This window comes from Dothidotthia symphoricarpi (genome assembly GCF_010015815.1).
Source record: "Dothidotthia symphoricarpi CBS 119687 unplaced genomic scaffold P153scaffold_18, whole genome shotgun sequence".
In the NCBI taxonomy this organism is placed as follows: Eukaryota; Fungi; Ascomycota; class Dothideomycetes; order Pleosporales; family Dothidotthiaceae; genus Dothidotthia; species Dothidotthia symphoricarpi.
The window spans coordinates 58,147-74,803 of NW_022985025.1; the positions used below are offsets into that span (position 1 = coordinate 58,147).

A 16,657-nucleotide genomic window follows, 5' to 3' on the forward strand; every position below is an offset into this window, starting at 1 on the left:
CGTTATCATGTAAGGGAGTCAAAGCGTCCGTCAACAAGAGCGTGGAATGGCTCGATAATTGGGAATGTATGACTGTAGTTCAACCCTACAGTATTCCTCCCGGTGTCGCCCACATGGGGTGATGGAAATCTGACTTTTTTTATTGGTACTTGTCAACTCAAATCCATTACACACTGAACACGGTAAGTCTAAGTATTGGTATTACTGCGCAGGAGACCCTCTCCTTCTGCATCAGGATCTGGGTTTTCTAGTCTGCAAGCGGATCATCGACATGTGGATAATCCGACGTTGCACTGCTCTCGGTAGATTCTCCAAGACATATTTGTATACAATACCATGATGATCGAGTTATCAATAAACATCAAGAATTATAAGCATATCTTAGCATTTACCAGCCTACGTCTCAGCCATCACAACACTTCCACGTTCTCGGGTTGTATTGACGTCGTTGTATCGAATAGATAAAACAGCGCTTGAGCCTGTAAACTCAAGTCTGTGAACTGGCTGACTCAGTCTGTGCTTGAGCAATGGTCCTGTCTCTTATATGTATGCTAGGCAACTTTTGCGAGTTACAGTATATCTATTTCGACATCGTCCGTTCGCTAGGTATGATGTCAGTATGTTGTTCCTCTTACCACTCACAGAGTTGTAAAACATGGGACCAAAACTTGTCCACTACAAAAATTAGGTTTATAGACATGGCGTAGAATTTTGGATGTTTATTATAAGTTACTAAACATACCAGATATATGGATTTGCACAAACAATTCGCAAACCAGAAGTAAGGTTGACTTGCTCAGCTATTCTTGTGTGGATATAGAAAGAATGCTTTCAATCCAGTGTATGTAGTCATATTATTCTACAGCGTGAAGGACACTTCTATAAATGTGCATCCACGAAATGATGTAGCCTCACTCATGAAGGATTCCTGAAACCGAAGCTTGCTCAACTACAGTAAACCACGATCATAGTTTCAAAGTTTAGTGAAATATCTGCTCTTGAACTTTGCTATTTATCAAACGCCTTTTGAGCCTAATTCTGAGCGAAATAATCGTTCAACACGTCTTCTACCAGCTTCTCAGCATGCGCATACGTCACACCCTGAGTATGGCCGGGCGGCGTGAACGGAAAGCTCGATGAATCAATAACCCTCAATCTTTGCACACCAAATACCCTACCCTTGGAATCTACTACTGCCATTGGGTCATCCTTCTTACCCATCGCACACGAGGATGATGCGTGATGGATTGGAGCGATGTTCTTCTTGATGTGGGCCAACAGCTCCGCATCGGTCGTGACATTCATACCTGGCGAGACTTCGTCCCCAATGCGAATGCCCTCAGGAATGGCTTGCCAAGCTTGTCTAGCCCTACGGTACGCTTCAATTGCGATTTCTTCGTCGGCGCTGTGACCCAGCCAGTTGGGATTGATGATCGGCGGATCCAAATTGCTCGCGGACTGGATGGTCATGTTGCCTCTACTGGATGGTGCTATGAGAATACAGCCGATGGCGCCATACTGTGTAGATGAGTCTGATGCAGTCAAGATACTGCTCGAGCTTGTTACAGAGTTCTCGATGAGCGGCCAGTCTGCCGGGATGGAAGAAAGAGCTTGCTGTGTGGTTTCGCTAAAGTTCGATCGATCTGGGAAGGTTTCCCAACCACCGACATCCAAACCAATGTTCGTCAGGGGACCAGTACCATTCTCTAGGAGCTGTGCTTCGGCATCTCGCATCGGCCCCGGTTGCTGCCAGTACGAATATCCAGGGACTGAGATTTCGTAGACTGGTCCACCGACATTGCACGAATCCCACATGTTCTGACCCACACCTGGAAGATCTTTGACAATCTTTATTGCGAATTCATCGAGTGTGGCTTTTGGTCCAATTCCGGATACCATGAGTAATTGAGGTGAGTGGAAAGCTCCGGCAGACACAATGACCTCTTTGCGCGCGGATATAGTAAAGGGTCGCTGGCCATTTGAGGTTACGTTGACGCCGATTGCTGTGCCATTCTCGAAGATAATGTTCCTTCCCTGAGCGTTGATGTAGGTTGTCAATCCTGGACGTCCAAACGCCTGGGCTAGAAAGGAGCTCTCGGCTGAACTCCGAAGCCCAGTCTCACTATCGATCGTGAATTGCCACCAGCCAAAGCCATCCAAAACTCCACTAGCAAAGCCTGGAATTGGGCGTAGGCCGATCGCAGAATAGGCCGCAGCAGCATACTGGGACAGCGGGTTGATGTAGCCCGGATAACTGACATGCAGTGGCTGAAGGTTGTTCTCGCTGGAGGGAAACGCGCCAGCGTCGTACACCGAACTTCCGTCGGCTGTAGTTCTGTTGGCTACGTTCGGTGTGAGCTGCATGCTTCGCTCGTAGTACTTGGTCATATTCTCCCAAGTCCAGGATTGATCGCCGACTTGGTCAGCCCAAACCTGCAACGAGCCTACGGTTGGTCGATGGTACATCATCTGATTCCTTCCGCTGCTGCCCCCAAGATTCTTTCCCTGCGCATAATGAACTCGCTCGCCGTTAACTTGTGGCTCAGTGAAGAGACCCCAATCGATAAGTGGCTGCCACTCGTCGGGCCCAGCTCCGACCCATTCTTCCGACCAGTATGGAATTTGGCTCAAGTTTCCATTTGTGAGTTCGTAGAAGCTACCTGCTTCTATAAGAGCAACGGAGGCGTTGGTGTGTTCCGTAAGTCGAGATGCGACGACAGATCCTGCAAGTCCGCCGCCAACAATAACATAATCGTATGTTGCGTTTCGTCCAGGTATCCCGAAGTTTGTCCCAGTGAGTCGGCCGGGGCCTGAGGTTTGTGGGACGACAATGGCAGAAGATGTCGATGCCAGGAGCGCTAAAGCGGATATTTTTCGAGCCATCGTGTTGGAAGGCTTAAGCAAGAATGCTTGACTGTAATGTGTTCTCAGGTTGAGCACCTCACTTTATATTTCCAGCATTCTGGATCAATCTTCGCATCTCACAGATCCCACGCTACCGCATCGTAAATTCCCGATCTGGTAGTTTTCGATAACGCGTCTCGCTAACAAATGTTGCTCTTGCATCGCTCGAGCGCGGTCGGAGCCGAACCATGCTTGACGTCACTGGAGAAGATCTAGTCTCTAGCGTTAACGCGAAAGTAGCGAATAAACTGGCAAAAGGTCCTAAGGGTATCTGATTACAAAAATTTCATAGACTACCTTCGCTAGAATCGATCATCCTGATAAAGTTTCGTATTATAAGGGCGATCTTCCCGAAGAGCATGTCTTGTGTTGATAGAAACAGAAGTGTAGATCATAAGTTGTTCATTCGTTTAGCTTGCCGCTAGAGCTCGGATATCTCGTCTCCTGCAGATCAATCTGTGACACCTGCAGAAGATCTGTCGGAATCATTTCTGACGTAATGCCAAAATGTTGAGAAGCGATGCATTGCCAGTCGTGTGCGAATCGCTGTACACCGTGCACTCTGGCGAGTGCGATCTGCCACCGATAAAGCCTGCGACAGAGCCTATTCGGACACAGCATCTCCAGAAACAGCTACTTCGAGGCTGGCGTAGAAGCTAAATGCGTTAGGTAGTGACTGTGTCAAGCTTTCTTAGATGCATTTGCATTCTAGCGAAATGTTCTTTACTGACTGCTGCAACTTGCGCCCTTCGTTGGCGATTTGTTTGTTGTAGAACATAGCCGAACTGTTGTATTCGCATCCATGTTTGCGTGAAACTTGGTCTCTCTGGATCAATCCTAGCAAGGAAGGTATGAGGCTCAACACTGGTACCAAGCCCAGCAAAGGTTGATGGGCTTAAGCTTTTCTAGGTTTCCCCACAACTAGAAATGAGGTAAGCGAATCAGCAAAGTTCTGTTGATTTTCAACCCCTCCCCCCTGCTAGCGTTGATCCGGAGGGCCCGAATTCACGGTCCTGTGCCATAGAAGTGCTTGAGTCAGACCTGATTCTTTTATCTGCGGGCCACGTACGTCAAAGTCATGGCAAGTCTCGAGGCCAGTGCGAGTGTAGCGCTCGCATCAAGCGAGACTCAAATCAAGATCGAGGTCGGAGTAAGTGCTGATTGGCATAACAGTGCCCGAGCCTAACATAACCCCAATGTCGGTACTGACTCTCGCTGACAGAATGATGAACAAACCGCCTTCATAGAGATAGTCGACATCCACAAGTTCCTGTACGGCACGGCAGCATCATAGATTCAACGTTACTATACCATACACCTTGATCTACTATTATCGCGACCTTCCGTCACAGTTTATCTCCGTCAAACTCTAATGGCTTCATACTACTTACCAGCAGGAAGGCCTCATAACAGGCTCTAACTTAGTTCCAGAGCTTGTATGAAGTTCGGCAGCAGATCACATGATTAGCAAGTTGGAAGACCAGATAGCTCTGGTAGACCACCAAGAGCTGATGAAAACCTGGCGATAGACACTAGAGAAGCTGGCACATTGCTTCACATACAAAACCCACCATCCTGGCTCTCAACAGGATTTTCACATTACTCCTATACCACCTACAAAATCCTTTGACCTTGCGCACCAGCGACTGGTTCTCCCAAGTGCCGGCACAAATCACAAAACTCGCCGTGCAGCAACCTGCCGGGCTGGACAAGCCGGGCAGGTGTATCCAACTGATTGGAGCGGAGAACATTCCGCACGCAGATGATCGGCCGCGTATCCCCGGCATCATCGCGTTTGAGCGCGCGGTGTGCACTGGCTCGGGCGCAAACCTGCGGTCGACAGCCAATATCCTCGTGGGATTGGGCGAAGTAGGGCTTTCAGACATGAGGAACGAGTGCTTCAGGATGGTGTTGGGAAGTGCGAAAATGAACGCGGAGTTGAGTGCTAAGGATTGCACTCGACGAAGATATTGGCGGCGGCGATTGTCCATTTGCGAGAGGGTTTGAGGGGAAGGCGATGCTTGGGGAGATTGGGAGTAGTTTGAATAAGTTTGCGGGTCATTCGGGGCGGAGTTGGAGGTATGAAGTGGGGAGGCATCTACCCTTTGCGAAACCGTAGAAAGTGCTCTTCGGGAGTAGTTTCCCCTATGCGGACTTGTTCTAGCAAGGCCGCCAGCTCCTTAAACCAAGAAACGGGAGTGTCGAAACAAACCCCTCTTGTCTCCTTGAGAAGATGTTCCTCCATCTTGTCGCTCATACCAATAACTTCACTCAATTTCGTCGGCTTACAACATATTACCCACGAGCCTGCTCAGTTCGAAGTGAAGGTATCATTGATTAAGATGATCGCAGGTTCGTCAATGCAATCTAATCCAGTCACCACTCTTGTACTGCTTTCTGTATTGGTTCTATCTACTTTGGAAATGTTGGTGATATGTATGATGTTTGGATAGGTGAGGCTCATCACACGACAGATTCCACGAGAAGGAACTTTTTGCCCCTGAGGCTAGAAGATAATGAAATCTATCATGACTGCCTGTGAGATTGTACAGTAGGATATCACTCTGTCATCAAGTTACGTATCTGCCACTTGCTACTCGTTCTTCGTCTGTTTTCAAGCCGCCTTAAGTAGTTATTATGAGGAGTACTCACCATTTGTGTTGTTTAAGCCCGATTCGAAACAAACATCCTGACATAGTTTGAATATAGACAGTAAATATACATTACACAATCGGTGCAGAGACCGCCTGTAGAGAATATAAGGTGTTTATCACCTTGTCTAAGACTCCCAAGAGCAAAAGCCTACCAATGAGTACCACCGCGATGCTGTTATTAGACATAGTGGATGATGATACGGCTGAAAAGTGAAATGACTTACAAGTGTTCAAGAGCAACAACAAGTCCATTATCGAGGTTTTATGTTATCGATGTCTTGGAAGTCATAGACTAATGACCATTGATGGTAGGCGCTGGAGAAAGTGTATGTACTAATTATGTGCTCTCTAAATGTTCTTCATAGCAGAACTAAGGTAGTAATATCAACAAGTAATATCCCACTGTAGCGACTACAACGCTCAAGCACAGCAACTCAAAGGTCTACAAAAGAAACTGTAGACTTCTAAGACGCACCTTGAGCATTTGAATTCTTTAAAATTAACTACAATCATTCTCTACTTCTAGTCCAGTTCGGTGTTGGTTGGGCTCTACCATTACACTACTTCCGGATTTCGCGACCGCGAAAGCCCACATCAAAAGTTGAAACGTCAAGATGAGGCACAGTGATCTAAGTTTTCGAAAGATGGAGTGAACGGGCTTTAGCGTCTTGGCACAACGACTTGCCCGCTCCTTGGCCTTGACCTTCCTCTATCTCTTGCCTCCAAGCTCTCTTCATTCAACTTGTTGGTTCCACGATACTTACCAGACAAGCACGTATTCATGTCGTCCCTCTTTCGAATTGGGCAAGTCCTCAAGGGTAGGATAGGCAAGTACACGATCACGAAAGAGATCCAGGACACCGTATGGTTTGCGAAGTGAGCTAGATCTGAGATGATTTCAATTATCTGGACACTAAATTCACTAGGAATCATGTGCAAGAAACGGTGGTGATTAAAAGCGTTCGAGATCATCCGAGAATCGAAAATGAACGAGATGTGCTCAAACGATTTCAACATCGTACTCAATACCTTCGACCCTTGATAGATGAGATCGAGGAGCATTCCTATCCTGCTATCATCGCCTTAAAGTACCTTGACACCGATCTTTTGGAAGCATTGAACAAGCAAACGCTAAACCGGAAGGAGCTCAAGCACGTTTCTCGATGCATCCTAGAAGCACTAAGCGTTCTCCATAAGGATGGCTATGTGCATACTGGTATGACTTTCCACCAAGGCTTGTGTTGATATGTAACTGATTAATTCTGGAGACGTCAAGCCCGACAACGTTCTTGCCAACCTCCAAGCAGGTGACGTTCGATTTTCTGACGTCCAACTTGGAGATCTAGGAGGAAGCTACCCTATTGACTCAGAGTGGGCCACATCCGGAACACGGGTCGGAACACCAATATGGTCAAGTCCGGAAATCCTTCTGGAACTGCCATGGAACACGGCAACTGATATATGGTCTTTTGGAGTTGTGGTAGGTATCCTCTCTCTCAATATCTCTCATTCATTGTTCAGGAAATCTGCTGATACAATTATCCAATTCTAGCTGATAAGTCTGATCTACGGTGGGAATTTTCATATTTTCAAGCCCAAGGGCATGACTCGAGACCATGAAGAGTATGAAGTGGGTGTTGCCCTGAACCAAATACGCTTCTTTGGTCCATATCCCCTGAAGTTTCAGGATATTCTCAGTCCTGAAAGCCTTCACTCTGTCCTGTGCTTGACGCAAGAAGTCCCCGAAGATGAGTTGACCCTCTTTGCATGGGTGACCGAAAAGGAAGTCATCAAAAAGGACAGGGACTTCATTGTCAAGATGATGAAGCTCGACTGGAGGGATCGGCCAACCGCAAAGGAACTGCTGGAGGATGAGTGGTGGAAGGATGACTCATAATGAGTCTGCCTTTGCATTGCGATAGAAGAATTCTCACATCCATACTGACTGTTTTGTCTACCCTCGAGGATTGTGCTTGCATGGCTGGATTTTACCCGCCTTAGGTAAGGCAGCTTGTGCCACATTCGTTTTCTGAATCAGATGCGCGATGGAGGACTGCAGGCTTACCTCCAATACCTTTGCGCTCGGCTTATATGTGCATCTGGTTAGCAGGGTGAAGAAAGCGTTGGTAGTAAGTAAAGGAAAACTTTCATACGGGTAGCGGGAACCAAAACCTCGTATCTAGTAACAACACGCTTGGACACCAGATCTACGGGAGGTTAGTCTGCTAGTAAACCCAATCCGAGATTTGTCGTAGTATGTCTTATTTCATTCGATACACGTTATAAGTTTTGATCGAATCGGGAGGCGCGACGCTGCCCAGACTTCTGTATGCGGAGTTATCGATGGTGGCGTCGTCTAGACGTCTTGCTATGCATCTCAGCATCATAAATGCGAACCTTCAGCCAGCCATACCGATCTCAGCCGCACGGCGCCATGAAAACCCCTCCATATCACCAATGTCCTCTCCCCCTTCGTTCTCGCTGTGTCATTGCACTTCGGTTGAACAACCATGTCTCGGCCGGCAGACACCGAGAAGACCTACTACAGCGTCCAACAAACCGAGCCAGATGCCGCAGAGCCAGATGTCGCCCAGCCAGCTACGCGAGTTGAGAAGACTAGACGATTTTGGGAGAAGCTGAGCGTCTACAATGTCGGAATATTGATTGGAGGGACTGTCGCGATTGCTCTGGCTCTGGCAATTCTCCTCTTCCTATGGGGCGGCGCGACTACGGCCAGACAGAGCGGCTTAACTCCACGCTTCTGGCGCCAAATCGCTGGAGAGTTCTGGGCAGGCAAAGTAGTCACCTTGTGTTCAGTTGCATTGCGCATCGCTACTGGTACTCAACTGAGCGTGTTCGCCGCCCTTGTCGCTGCGCTCATCCTCGAACGTGTCGGAGCCTCCACTACCGACCTTCCACATCTTTCCATGATCAGATGCTCGAATACTGGACCTCTCTCGCTGATGTGGAACGTATGGCACACTATGCGCATCGGATCACAACTCGGATATTCGGCTCTTGTAGTAGTCGCTGTCTTGAATGCCTTCGCACTTCAGTTCACGTCGACACTCTTGCTTACCGATTTCGACTATTCTCCTATCTTGTTCGAGCCCTACGATATTCCCGTACCTTTTGGGTTGAAATTTGATACGCCCAGCGGTGATACCACTCCATACCAAGGGGTTGATTTTTGGCACACGGGACCTGCGAGCTACCCGCAATTTGCCGAGTACAGCGAAGCTGGCTCTCAAAGCGAAGGTTTTGTGGATACCGGAAAGTCGTATCGAGGTTTTCTTCCTATCAGGGAGCCTGAGGTACGGGCGGCATTGCGAAACTACACTGGTGCCATGACAGTTGTCGATACCCGAGTCGTGTGTGTAAAGCCCACGGTATCGAGCCTCACTGTCAGCAATTGGATTACGACGACGGTATCTGGCGTCCTTCGCTGGGAAGATACACACCCTCCCCTCAAGCAAAACGATGCCACTGGTTACGGTTTCAACACCGACTCTGGCTACTCATTCAACTGCACTTTGCCAATACATGACTCCGAAACTGGCACTGGCAAGCCAATCGAACTGTGGGCAGTTGCTCTGTGCACGCTCGACTTTGGGATTGTTGATCTCACGGGAGGATTGGGACCAGACTGGCATCCTGAATATACCATGACAACGGCTGCCAGCCTGTTGCTCAACACCACCGGGAATTATACTAGTTGGAACCAATACACAACGGACAATTCCGTCTTCGACCTCGAGCAACTTGATTCTTCCGACGGACTGTGGGACAGTCATGGCCGTGCAGATGTGAGGGTAGACACGAGTCTATGCTTCACAAATCCGTCTCCATATGATTATCACATCAAATCCTGGCGTCAGGAAGAATTCTCCGATGCCACCCTGCAGTGGAACTCTAACATTGGGGCTTACGATACGGATGAAGTTGCACGCATGCTTGGAGTGACCAGTCGCAATACAACGCTAGAAAGTCGAGGCTTGTACCATCTCGAGCCCGCTTCCAATTGGACAGCAGCACAGGTGGACGTAAAGTACGGTCCCGGTACCGAAACGGAAGACTTCGTTTGGGATGCACTGAACCAAAATGTCGATAGCACCGAGGGCCAGAACCACACATATATGATGAGCTCCTATGCGGGGTCCGGCAGCATCCACAGAACTCATATAGCCGTGTTCCAGCATATTCTCAAGACCAGTCGTAATCCCGCTCTCGCCCTCCAAGCTCTTTACACCATCTTGATGCAGATGGCGTACTATGATTTCCTGCCTCAGTTCGATGTCAAAGCCCCCGCATCCCTGACTTCCGTTGGTTACCTGTTCGTACCGCAAGGATGGAGGGCTTTCGGGATAATCATGGGCCTATTGGCGCTGCACTTCACTCTTCTCGCCACCGCACTTGTGCTGTTCCTTACTAAGACGGAAATGTCGCTCCTAGGAAATGCATGGCAAGCCGTCACGCAGGTGATCTCGAAGGATACGGCGAATGCAATGCACCATGGTTCCGCTATGACCGATCGCGAGATGGATGAATATTTAAGTACCCAAGAGACGACCGCGAGCAGAATTCGGATTGCTCGATTGGCAGCAAACGGGCAAGCGGAAACGATCACACTTCGTCGTCGCCCAGGCCATGACAACGCCCTCTAGCATGATCGATCTAACGTATTGTGTAGACATTGGCATAATGGAAAGCCAAATGCGCCACCAACGGACTACATGCTAAAGGAGTAATGATAGAAAGTTATCGAGTCAATAGCCACGTTTAATGCATCTTTACAAACATTGATTTTCAATCCGTGCTTTTCATATTCTCTTTCCGCGTGACGACGTCTCATCGACCTATCGCAGCTTCAGTCGCCTTCAAACTTCCAACAACAGCGAAGCAAATCAATGGCGTGACAAAATAGCTAATCTGGTACCAAGTCAGTGCCTTCGTCCATCGTGTCGGATTGATTCAATGCAGACTCACAGTCAAGAACTTCGCGATTGTCATCTTCATTTGCTCTGGCGCACCAGTAACATCCGTGAGCGCGACCAGAATCATGGCCGGTGGACCAGTGGGCATGAGCATCATGGCAAACCAGAGCATGGGGTCAGCGTCCAGGAGCTGGGTTTTCGTTGCGAGAGCCCAGATGAAAGGAATACTAAGGCTACTCATGGATTAGCTTTTGCAGAGATACGAAGGAAACGAACGACTGACGCAGGCCAAACGAAGAACCGGATCAGCGTCACGAACGCTAAACACTTCTTCGACACCTCCCCACTATCTTCGCCCCGCTTCATCTTTAACATACTCTGACTGAGTTTCACGCCCACCACAATGATCTGCAAGGACGCAAACAGCTCGCCAATATTCTTGATAGCAGTCGTAAGCCAAGCATTGAAGTAGCCACCCTCATTGCTCGGGTTGAAGAAAAGGTGATGCAGTGCAGGCGTGAGACCAATGATGGCGCCTACAATGGCACCCAGCAATGGCGCGTTGGCAAATTGCCATGCCACATCAAGCGTGTCCTGCGCCCAGGCTGGCAGGTTGTTGTACCAGTCGCGTGTCTTGAAGTAGCCTTTCTTCCCTGCGCTGTTTGTGCGACGAACGATACGCTGCGGAAGGAGGGATGTCTCTTCGTGGATAAGGCCGTCAGGGCCACGCTCCATATCGCCACTCTCGCCATCTTCTTCTGCCTCTTGCTCGTCCTCGTCTGTTTGATTATCATCCTTGTCGTTCTCTGGCGCATCTTCATCGCCTGGTCGAAGCAGTCTAGGCCCCAGCGCAAAGGTGAGCGAGTTGCTGACCATGGCGTTGACTAGAAAGTATGACTCGGCACGTTCAAGCGCGTTAGCCGCCGTGTCGTCGCCAACAAGGATAGCATCGAGTATCTGGGTCTGCTTGAGCGACTGGATAAGCAACAGCGGCAGACTTGTAGTGTTGTTGAAGGCGAGCGCAGGCGTGACCCATGCAGGGAGCTTGAACATGCGGGTGAGGACGCGGCCAAATAGGACGGAAACGAGCGTATACGTAATGGACCAGACTGCAAGCCGTCAGCGTATGCTCAATCTCGTGTTGTGTAGGTATTGGGACATACTCAGAAGCGGCACATATCGAATGGCTGTGCCCGAGTGCAAATTACTCCCAATCTTGTAGATGAGCAGCGCAGGCAGAAACATGCGCACGCACAGCCCTGACACCTCCTTCGCTGCCTTGACAGAGAGCAGGTTGCATTGCGCTGCGACTACACCGAAGAAAATAGTCAGCAGCACAGAGAAGGCAGCTTGGATAGAACCCAGAAAGGGAACGAGAAGCTCAGACGCGTCGACACCCATCTTGCACGCGATAATCTGACGACTACAAATGATCAATGATGGAGAAAGACCCGACGGAAGGGAGAGGGAGGGCACACGCTAGATAAGCTCAACGTGGGGCATGCAGGTACTTTTGTAGAACCATAACGCTACGCGTCATGTCTGCGAGTGGTGTCGTAGGTAGTCGCGTTGTATGCATGGTGCCGCGGCAATGCGAAGTCGGATTTGCGTCATTATTGCCGATATCAGTAATGTGTCGTATGCACAAAAGCGAAAAATGCAAGGCATGGGAAATTGACACCTCTGGGCGCCGAGATGAAGAAATGATCCTGGACGCCGCGTATGTCATATTGTGGCTTGTGGCGGTAGAATTGAGGACGGACCTGCTTGATAAGAGCGCACTCGAGTGGTAAGAGTGTAGGTGGGAACTGTACCAAGTCCCCTGCCGCTCCAGACATACAACATATTAATTCTCGATAGATGTTTGCAAGAGTGTGATTCTTCTGTTGTTGGTTGGGGTTATTGGATAGAAGTCCGTGTCTTATTGTAGTCGATAATTGCACAAGAAGTATTCTGGCGTCCCGCCTCTGCAAGAACAAAATGAAATTAGCTCATTGTAGAGACGCTTTGAATTGACATGAAAGAAGTTTCTTTAACACAAATTGAAATTTTGGTGAGATTTGCTTGTCATATACAACACCCCATGTCTTCAGCACATCTAAACCCCCAAACAGGCCGTTTTAAACCATGCTACGTAACAAATTCACCACTTGAAGCTCTCCTCGAAATACTCGACACCCCCTAAACCCTCTCCGAGCATATCCACACTGGCCTTCCTTGCTTGATCAGCCATACGCGCCGGTCCACAGGCTACTATCGCAAGGCTTATTTGACCCGCTCCCCGTGCCGCTTCCTCGACAACTGCATGCACGTTTGGCCTCCCTGTCAAGATCTCCATGCCTGTTGTATGTGTCCTCGGCAAATCATCCTTGACTTCTTCATCTTGTGTTATATGAACTTCTATCTCCACCCTCTCATCCTCCAGTAATGCATGAAATTCCTGCAGGATGGAAGCAAGAAAAGCATGCTCCCGCACCGCCCACACAATCTTCACACTCTGCACGTGGGAGTCTGCATGCAAGAGATGCGATAAGTGGGATAACGGGACGGCAATTCCGGTGCCGCCGACGATAAAGAGGACGTTAGGATACGTGTTGAGTGGTATTGTGTGTCCGTATGGCCCCTCAATGAGCACCCTGAGCTTTTTCGGATGCAAGAGGCAGTGCTTCTTTAGGCGCGATGTGAAACCATCATAAGGACGGATGAGAAAGACTAATCTCGATGACGTTCGCGAAGAAGTGGACAGCAGAGCGTCGGACTCGCTAGACTCGAATGAATCTGTACGTTGGGGCGGAGGCGGAGGTCGAGGTGAGAGAGTCGACAATGGTGTGGGCGATAAGTTGTTCGTATCCGAAGACACGTATGCTAAAGTGAAGGGGTGACTCTGGTGCGCGTAGCAAAGGTCGTTTAGGACATGAATGTAGTAGTACGTTCCCGGCTTGATCCTGGTCCAGCTCTTGCTACCATCTACCTCCATCTTGACTAGATTCGACGATGGATCGTAGCTCACAGTCGCCTTGGTATTCCAAAATCTCCAGTGAAAAGCCAGAATTCGAGCAACTCGCAAGACACGGTCCAAGGTCCAAACACCAAGGCAGGGCCAGATGAAGATGTTCCATTCGCCGTTGACGAAAATTTCGACGTGGTAGTACATAGACCAGAGCGCGGTGACAGAAAGAACAATATGGGTGATGAGAAAGATCTCATAGTGTGCGCGTCGAAGCCCATAAACAGAGAAGGCTAGCAGGCCGCACATGGCAATTGTTGCCTACGGAACCGTCAACACTCATTCTTCCGCAAGATAGGTAACTTACTAGTTCGCCATTCCAAAAGTAATGTTTGTGAAGATACTTCTTGAAGTGGAACCAACCACCATCTAGCCCGCATCAGCATATGCTCTTGATCATAGCCGACAGTAGTCGACTTACCCTCCCAAGTCATGATTGTATAACCAATGCTATGCACCACCGCTTGCGCCGTGGCAACTCTCGCCACCCAGCGATGAAACGCGTTATACGTGCCGAATCCCCAACCCGTAACCCACATGAGGGCATCGTTCCGCATGCCAAAGAGCCAAACCAGAGGGAAGTTTGCCAGCGAGATGATACCAGTGCGATCGGATACGAAGCGCAATAGCTGCGCAGACTTTTGCGGCCAGTATAGATTTCCTGATGTCAGGCGGTAGGAGATAGTGCAGAGAACGACGTTGAGAGCAACAAAAAAGAAGATGGTGAGTGACTGGATGCGAGGCGGGATTGTGCACCACCCATAAGTCTGAGAGCAGCGGTTTCCGAATGCAGCCGGGGTGGTGAGATATCGCTTCAGCCATGAGTTTGGGAGACTGGCGGTTTTGCGAGGCTTGATGGGGATTTCTGATTCGGATCCACAAACTGGTCGATAGCCCTTGTTCTGGTGGATGAGGCTGCGAATGGATGACAGAAGGCGTGCTAGGATGCCTAAAGACACTACTGAGATCCAGAAGTAGTACATGTACCAGCTACCAAAGTTAGCCACACACCCAAGCTAGAGAATAACAATCATTTACCCGTAGATCAGATGAATGTCATATTCAAAATTCGCCGCGTCCTGAGGAACCACTTAGCATTGTGTTGTATCGTGGTCAGAAACGAACACATTCATACCAAAGTTGTGAACGCCCTCTCAAAAAACATATCATCTGGTACGACGACTTCGCCCAAAATCGGAAACTCTAGGCCCTCGTCTGCACTCAACCGCTTGACTCCTGCTTTGTACTCCGGCGTCCATCGGTTCACAACATCCTGGTAACTGGGCAATGTCACACCTATACGCTCTTCACACCATGTGACCTCTTCGTGTAGAAATGAGTCCCGTTCGCCATCATCCTTGCAATACTCCTCGAAGCATAGATACAGCGATGTAATGTGTTTCTCACTGCGACACTTGCGCGCCTTTCTTGATTGCTGTGCGCCTGTGTCGTTAAAGGTTGCATAGTCGAGCGTTAGATCGCAGGCGCGGGGACACCATTTTCCCACATACAAAGCGGTGGTCACATCTGCGAGACTGAATGATAAAATGAGACTGATAGAAGCAGTGCGCATGAGGGTGATGCAAGATGAGATGAGTTGAAGATCGGCGGGGTTATCAGATGAAGTTTATCAGATGGGAGCACGGGCCCAGTGGCGTCATCCGGCAATGTCCTACCACTCCCGGTCCGACACCACGATGCTCAATCTTCGAATCGCATGCCAGATCCCACGTTTTCCTAGCATTCTCATTGAAGACACAATCTGATATATCAAGCATACGACAGTATCATATCATGGCCAAGAAATCTGCTCAAACTTCTTTCTTTTCCCTGCCCGCAGAACTCCGGCTGCAAATCGCGACTTACGCCCTCGATCAACCAGTAGATGCCGGTTTTGAACTACGAAGCGCTGACGCGACCCAAATCAACCACTATCCCCAGCTAGGTCCCGGATCCCCTATAGGTCTCGTAGGACTCATAATGGCTGGCCCATACTCTCCAGGCGGTGCTTATTCGCCGGCCGCTAACCTGTCATTGCTACTCGTATGTCGACAGTTCCGCTTGGAATTCACAGAACTTGCATGGCGCAGTACTACGTTCTTTCTTGGTATCAACAAATCCACCAGGGACAAGAGAGCGATGGCCGGAGGGGTACCAGAAGGACGATTGTGCATGCTTCGAAAAGTCGCCATATATAGCCCGCCATGGGACGATATCGTTCGGTGGGGTCAGTGGCCGTTTGATGCCGAATGCGTTCGATTGGAGCGTCTCAGTTTTGTCATGGTCATCGGGTTATCCGACATTGCGCAGTTTGTTCGTCTTCTACGCCGGTTGCAGAACGTTAAACAGCTCAAGTTTATCTCGCAAAGTGATGCAGAGCAGCAGGCAAAATTTCGAAACACATATAATCAACTCATCGGGGCGATCATGAAGGAAGATCATTATCAGCGATACGACGCATCAGGTGCACCCCACGTTGGAGATGTTTGGTGGGAGTGGAGTTTCAATGACGTGGAGAAGAGCTTTCTGCTTGTCGCGGAGAAGCCTGCGCCTGTCATTCCTGAAGAGGAGTACCTCCAGTTCATGAAGCCGAGAATCGATGTATTAATGGCGGACATGGCGCGAGAATGATTCGGAGTTCGACGGGTGATATATGAGGTGAGGATTGGAGCGCAGTATGATTGTGTAGTGACAACAATTTTCTCGCAACCGGCCAGTTAGACTTCTACAGCCTCGATGGGCGTCCATAGCTTCTGAAGGAAACTATAAGCCAAGTGAGATTCTCAATTTCACAATGGGAGGAAAGGCGATAAAATCCGGATGATTCCAAGGTGGAGAATCCTTGGGCCTAAATCTCTTGAATGTCAAATCATGGTGTAAATATAGCTGCATGACCTGTTCGTCGCAAATGCAATATGTCTGGCCAATGTCTATTTTTAACCGTAGGTTTAGGTATATGGAATACACGCTTCATCTGGTACATCAAACAGGTAAAATACATTGGTTGTCATTTCGCTCATCTGCATAGGAGCAACAACAGCCAGGCAAACACAGCAGCACAACTCAAAGGCCGAGACTGCGCATACAGGCGGTTCGTAACGGCAATCACAAGCATAGGCCGCCTATGTTGATTTCCTTACGCCCTACGCTTGCAACTT

At 49.1% G+C, this 16,657-nt stretch overlaps 7 protein-coding genes across 7 annotated transcripts; 3 read left to right on the top strand and 4 right to left on the bottom strand.

Moving 5' to 3' along the window:
* Window positions 1–1,032: 1,032 nt before the first annotated feature.
* P153DRAFT_425209 (GMC oxidoreductase) lies at window positions 1,033–3,708 on the bottom strand (the record flags this gene model as incomplete). The annotated part of the gene is made up of 2 exons (XM_033672530.1): window positions 1,033–2,810; window positions 3,636–3,708. The coding sequence occupies 2 exons, from the start codon at window positions 3,706–3,708 to the stop codon at window positions 1,033–1,035; spliced, it is 1,851 nt and encodes a 616-aa protein (XP_033520363.1).
* A 260-nt stretch (window positions 3,709–3,968) lies between these two features.
* On the bottom strand, window positions 3,969–5,156 carry P153DRAFT_369359 (uncharacterized protein). Its single transcript, XM_033668747.1, has 2 exons — window positions 4,127–5,156; window positions 3,969–4,054 (listed from the first exon to the last, which is right to left on the bottom strand). Exon 1 carries the CDS (start codon window positions 4,893–4,895, stop codon window positions 4,437–4,439), a length of 459 nt encoding a protein of 152 aa, XP_033520364.1. The 5' UTR covers window positions 4,896–5,156; the 3' UTR covers window positions 3,969–4,054; window positions 4,127–4,436.
* Window positions 5,157–6,339: 1,183 nt separating this feature from the next.
* On the top strand, window positions 6,340–7,780 carry P153DRAFT_322863 (putative serine/threonine protein kinase; the record flags this gene model as incomplete). Its single annotated transcript, XM_033665189.1, has 4 exons — window positions 6,340–6,434; window positions 6,485–6,774; window positions 6,827–7,038; window positions 7,111–7,780. 4 exons carry the CDS (start codon window positions 6,340–6,342, stop codon window positions 7,453–7,455), a joined length of 942 nt encoding a protein of 313 aa, XP_033520365.1. The 3' UTR covers window positions 7,456–7,780.
* Window positions 7,781–8,068: 288 nt separating this feature from the next.
* P153DRAFT_399452 (uncharacterized protein) lies at window positions 8,069–10,222 on the top strand (the record flags this gene model as incomplete). The annotated part of the gene is made up of 1 exon (XM_033671729.1): window positions 8,069–10,222. One exon carries the CDS (start codon window positions 8,069–8,071, stop codon window positions 10,220–10,222), a length of 2,154 nt encoding a protein of 717 aa, XP_033520366.1.
* P153DRAFT_346728 (uncharacterized protein) lies at window positions 10,077–12,196 on the bottom strand. Its single transcript, XM_033666135.1, has 4 exons — window positions 11,656–12,196; window positions 10,776–11,601; window positions 10,545–10,725; window positions 10,077–10,487 (listed from the first exon to the last, which is right to left on the bottom strand). Exons 1-4 carry the CDS (start codon window positions 11,891–11,893, stop codon window positions 10,407–10,409), a joined length of 1,326 nt encoding a protein of 441 aa, XP_033520367.1. The 5' UTR covers window positions 11,894–12,196; the 3' UTR covers window positions 10,077–10,406.
* Window positions 12,197–12,511: 315 nt separating this feature from the next.
* Window positions 12,512–15,086, bottom strand: P153DRAFT_346732 (ferric-chelate reductase-like protein). Its single transcript, XM_033666136.1, has 5 exons — window positions 14,635–15,086; window positions 14,538–14,578; window positions 13,921–14,489; window positions 13,807–13,868; window positions 12,512–13,760 (listed from the first exon to the last, which is right to left on the bottom strand). Exons 1-5 carry the CDS (start codon window positions 15,070–15,072, stop codon window positions 12,636–12,638), a joined length of 2,235 nt encoding a protein of 744 aa, XP_033520368.1. The 5' UTR covers window positions 15,073–15,086; the 3' UTR covers window positions 12,512–12,635.
* A 119-nt stretch (window positions 15,087–15,205) lies between these two features.
* Window positions 15,206–16,468, top strand: P153DRAFT_369362 (uncharacterized protein). The gene has a single exon (XM_033668748.1). It carries the CDS (start codon window positions 15,294–15,296, stop codon window positions 16,128–16,130), a length of 837 nt encoding a protein of 278 aa, XP_033520369.1. The 5' UTR covers window positions 15,206–15,293; the 3' UTR covers window positions 16,131–16,468.
* The last annotated feature ends 189 nt before the right edge of the window (window positions 16,469–16,657 follow it).

Bases quoted from the DNA above. Each gene is read 5' to 3' on its own strand.
- P153DRAFT_369359 (XM_033668747.1), bottom strand. From the start codon at position 4,895: ATGGACAATCGCCGCCGCCAATATCTTCGTCGAGTGCAATCCTTAGCA.
- P153DRAFT_346728 (XM_033666135.1), bottom strand. From the start codon at position 11,893: ATGGGTGTCGACGCGTCTGAGCTTCTCGTTCCCTTTCTGGGTTCTATC. The intron at 11,602-11,655 runs GTATGTCCCAAT...GACGGCTTGCAG, and splicing joins TCGATATGTGCCGCTTCTGA to TCTGGTCCATTACGTATACG. The intron at 10,726-10,775 runs GTCAGTCGTTCG...ATCCATGAGTAG, and splicing joins CGGTTCTTCGTTTGGCCTGC to CCTTAGTATTCCTTTCATCT.
- P153DRAFT_346732 (XM_033666136.1), bottom strand. From the start codon at position 15,072: ATGCGCACTGCTTCTATCAGTCTCATTTTATCATTCAGTCTCGCAGAT. The intron at 14,579-14,634 runs GTATGAATGTGT...GTGGTTCCTCAG, and splicing joins AGAGGGCGTTCACAACTTTG to GACGCGGCGAATTTTGAATA. The intron at 14,490-14,537 runs GTAAATGATTGT...TAACTTTGGTAG, and splicing joins GACATTCATCTGATCTACGG to CTGGTACATGTACTACTTCT.
- P153DRAFT_369362 (XM_033668748.1), top strand. From the start codon at position 15,294: ATGGCCAAGAAATCTGCTCAAACTTCTTTCTTTTCCCTGCCCGCAGAA.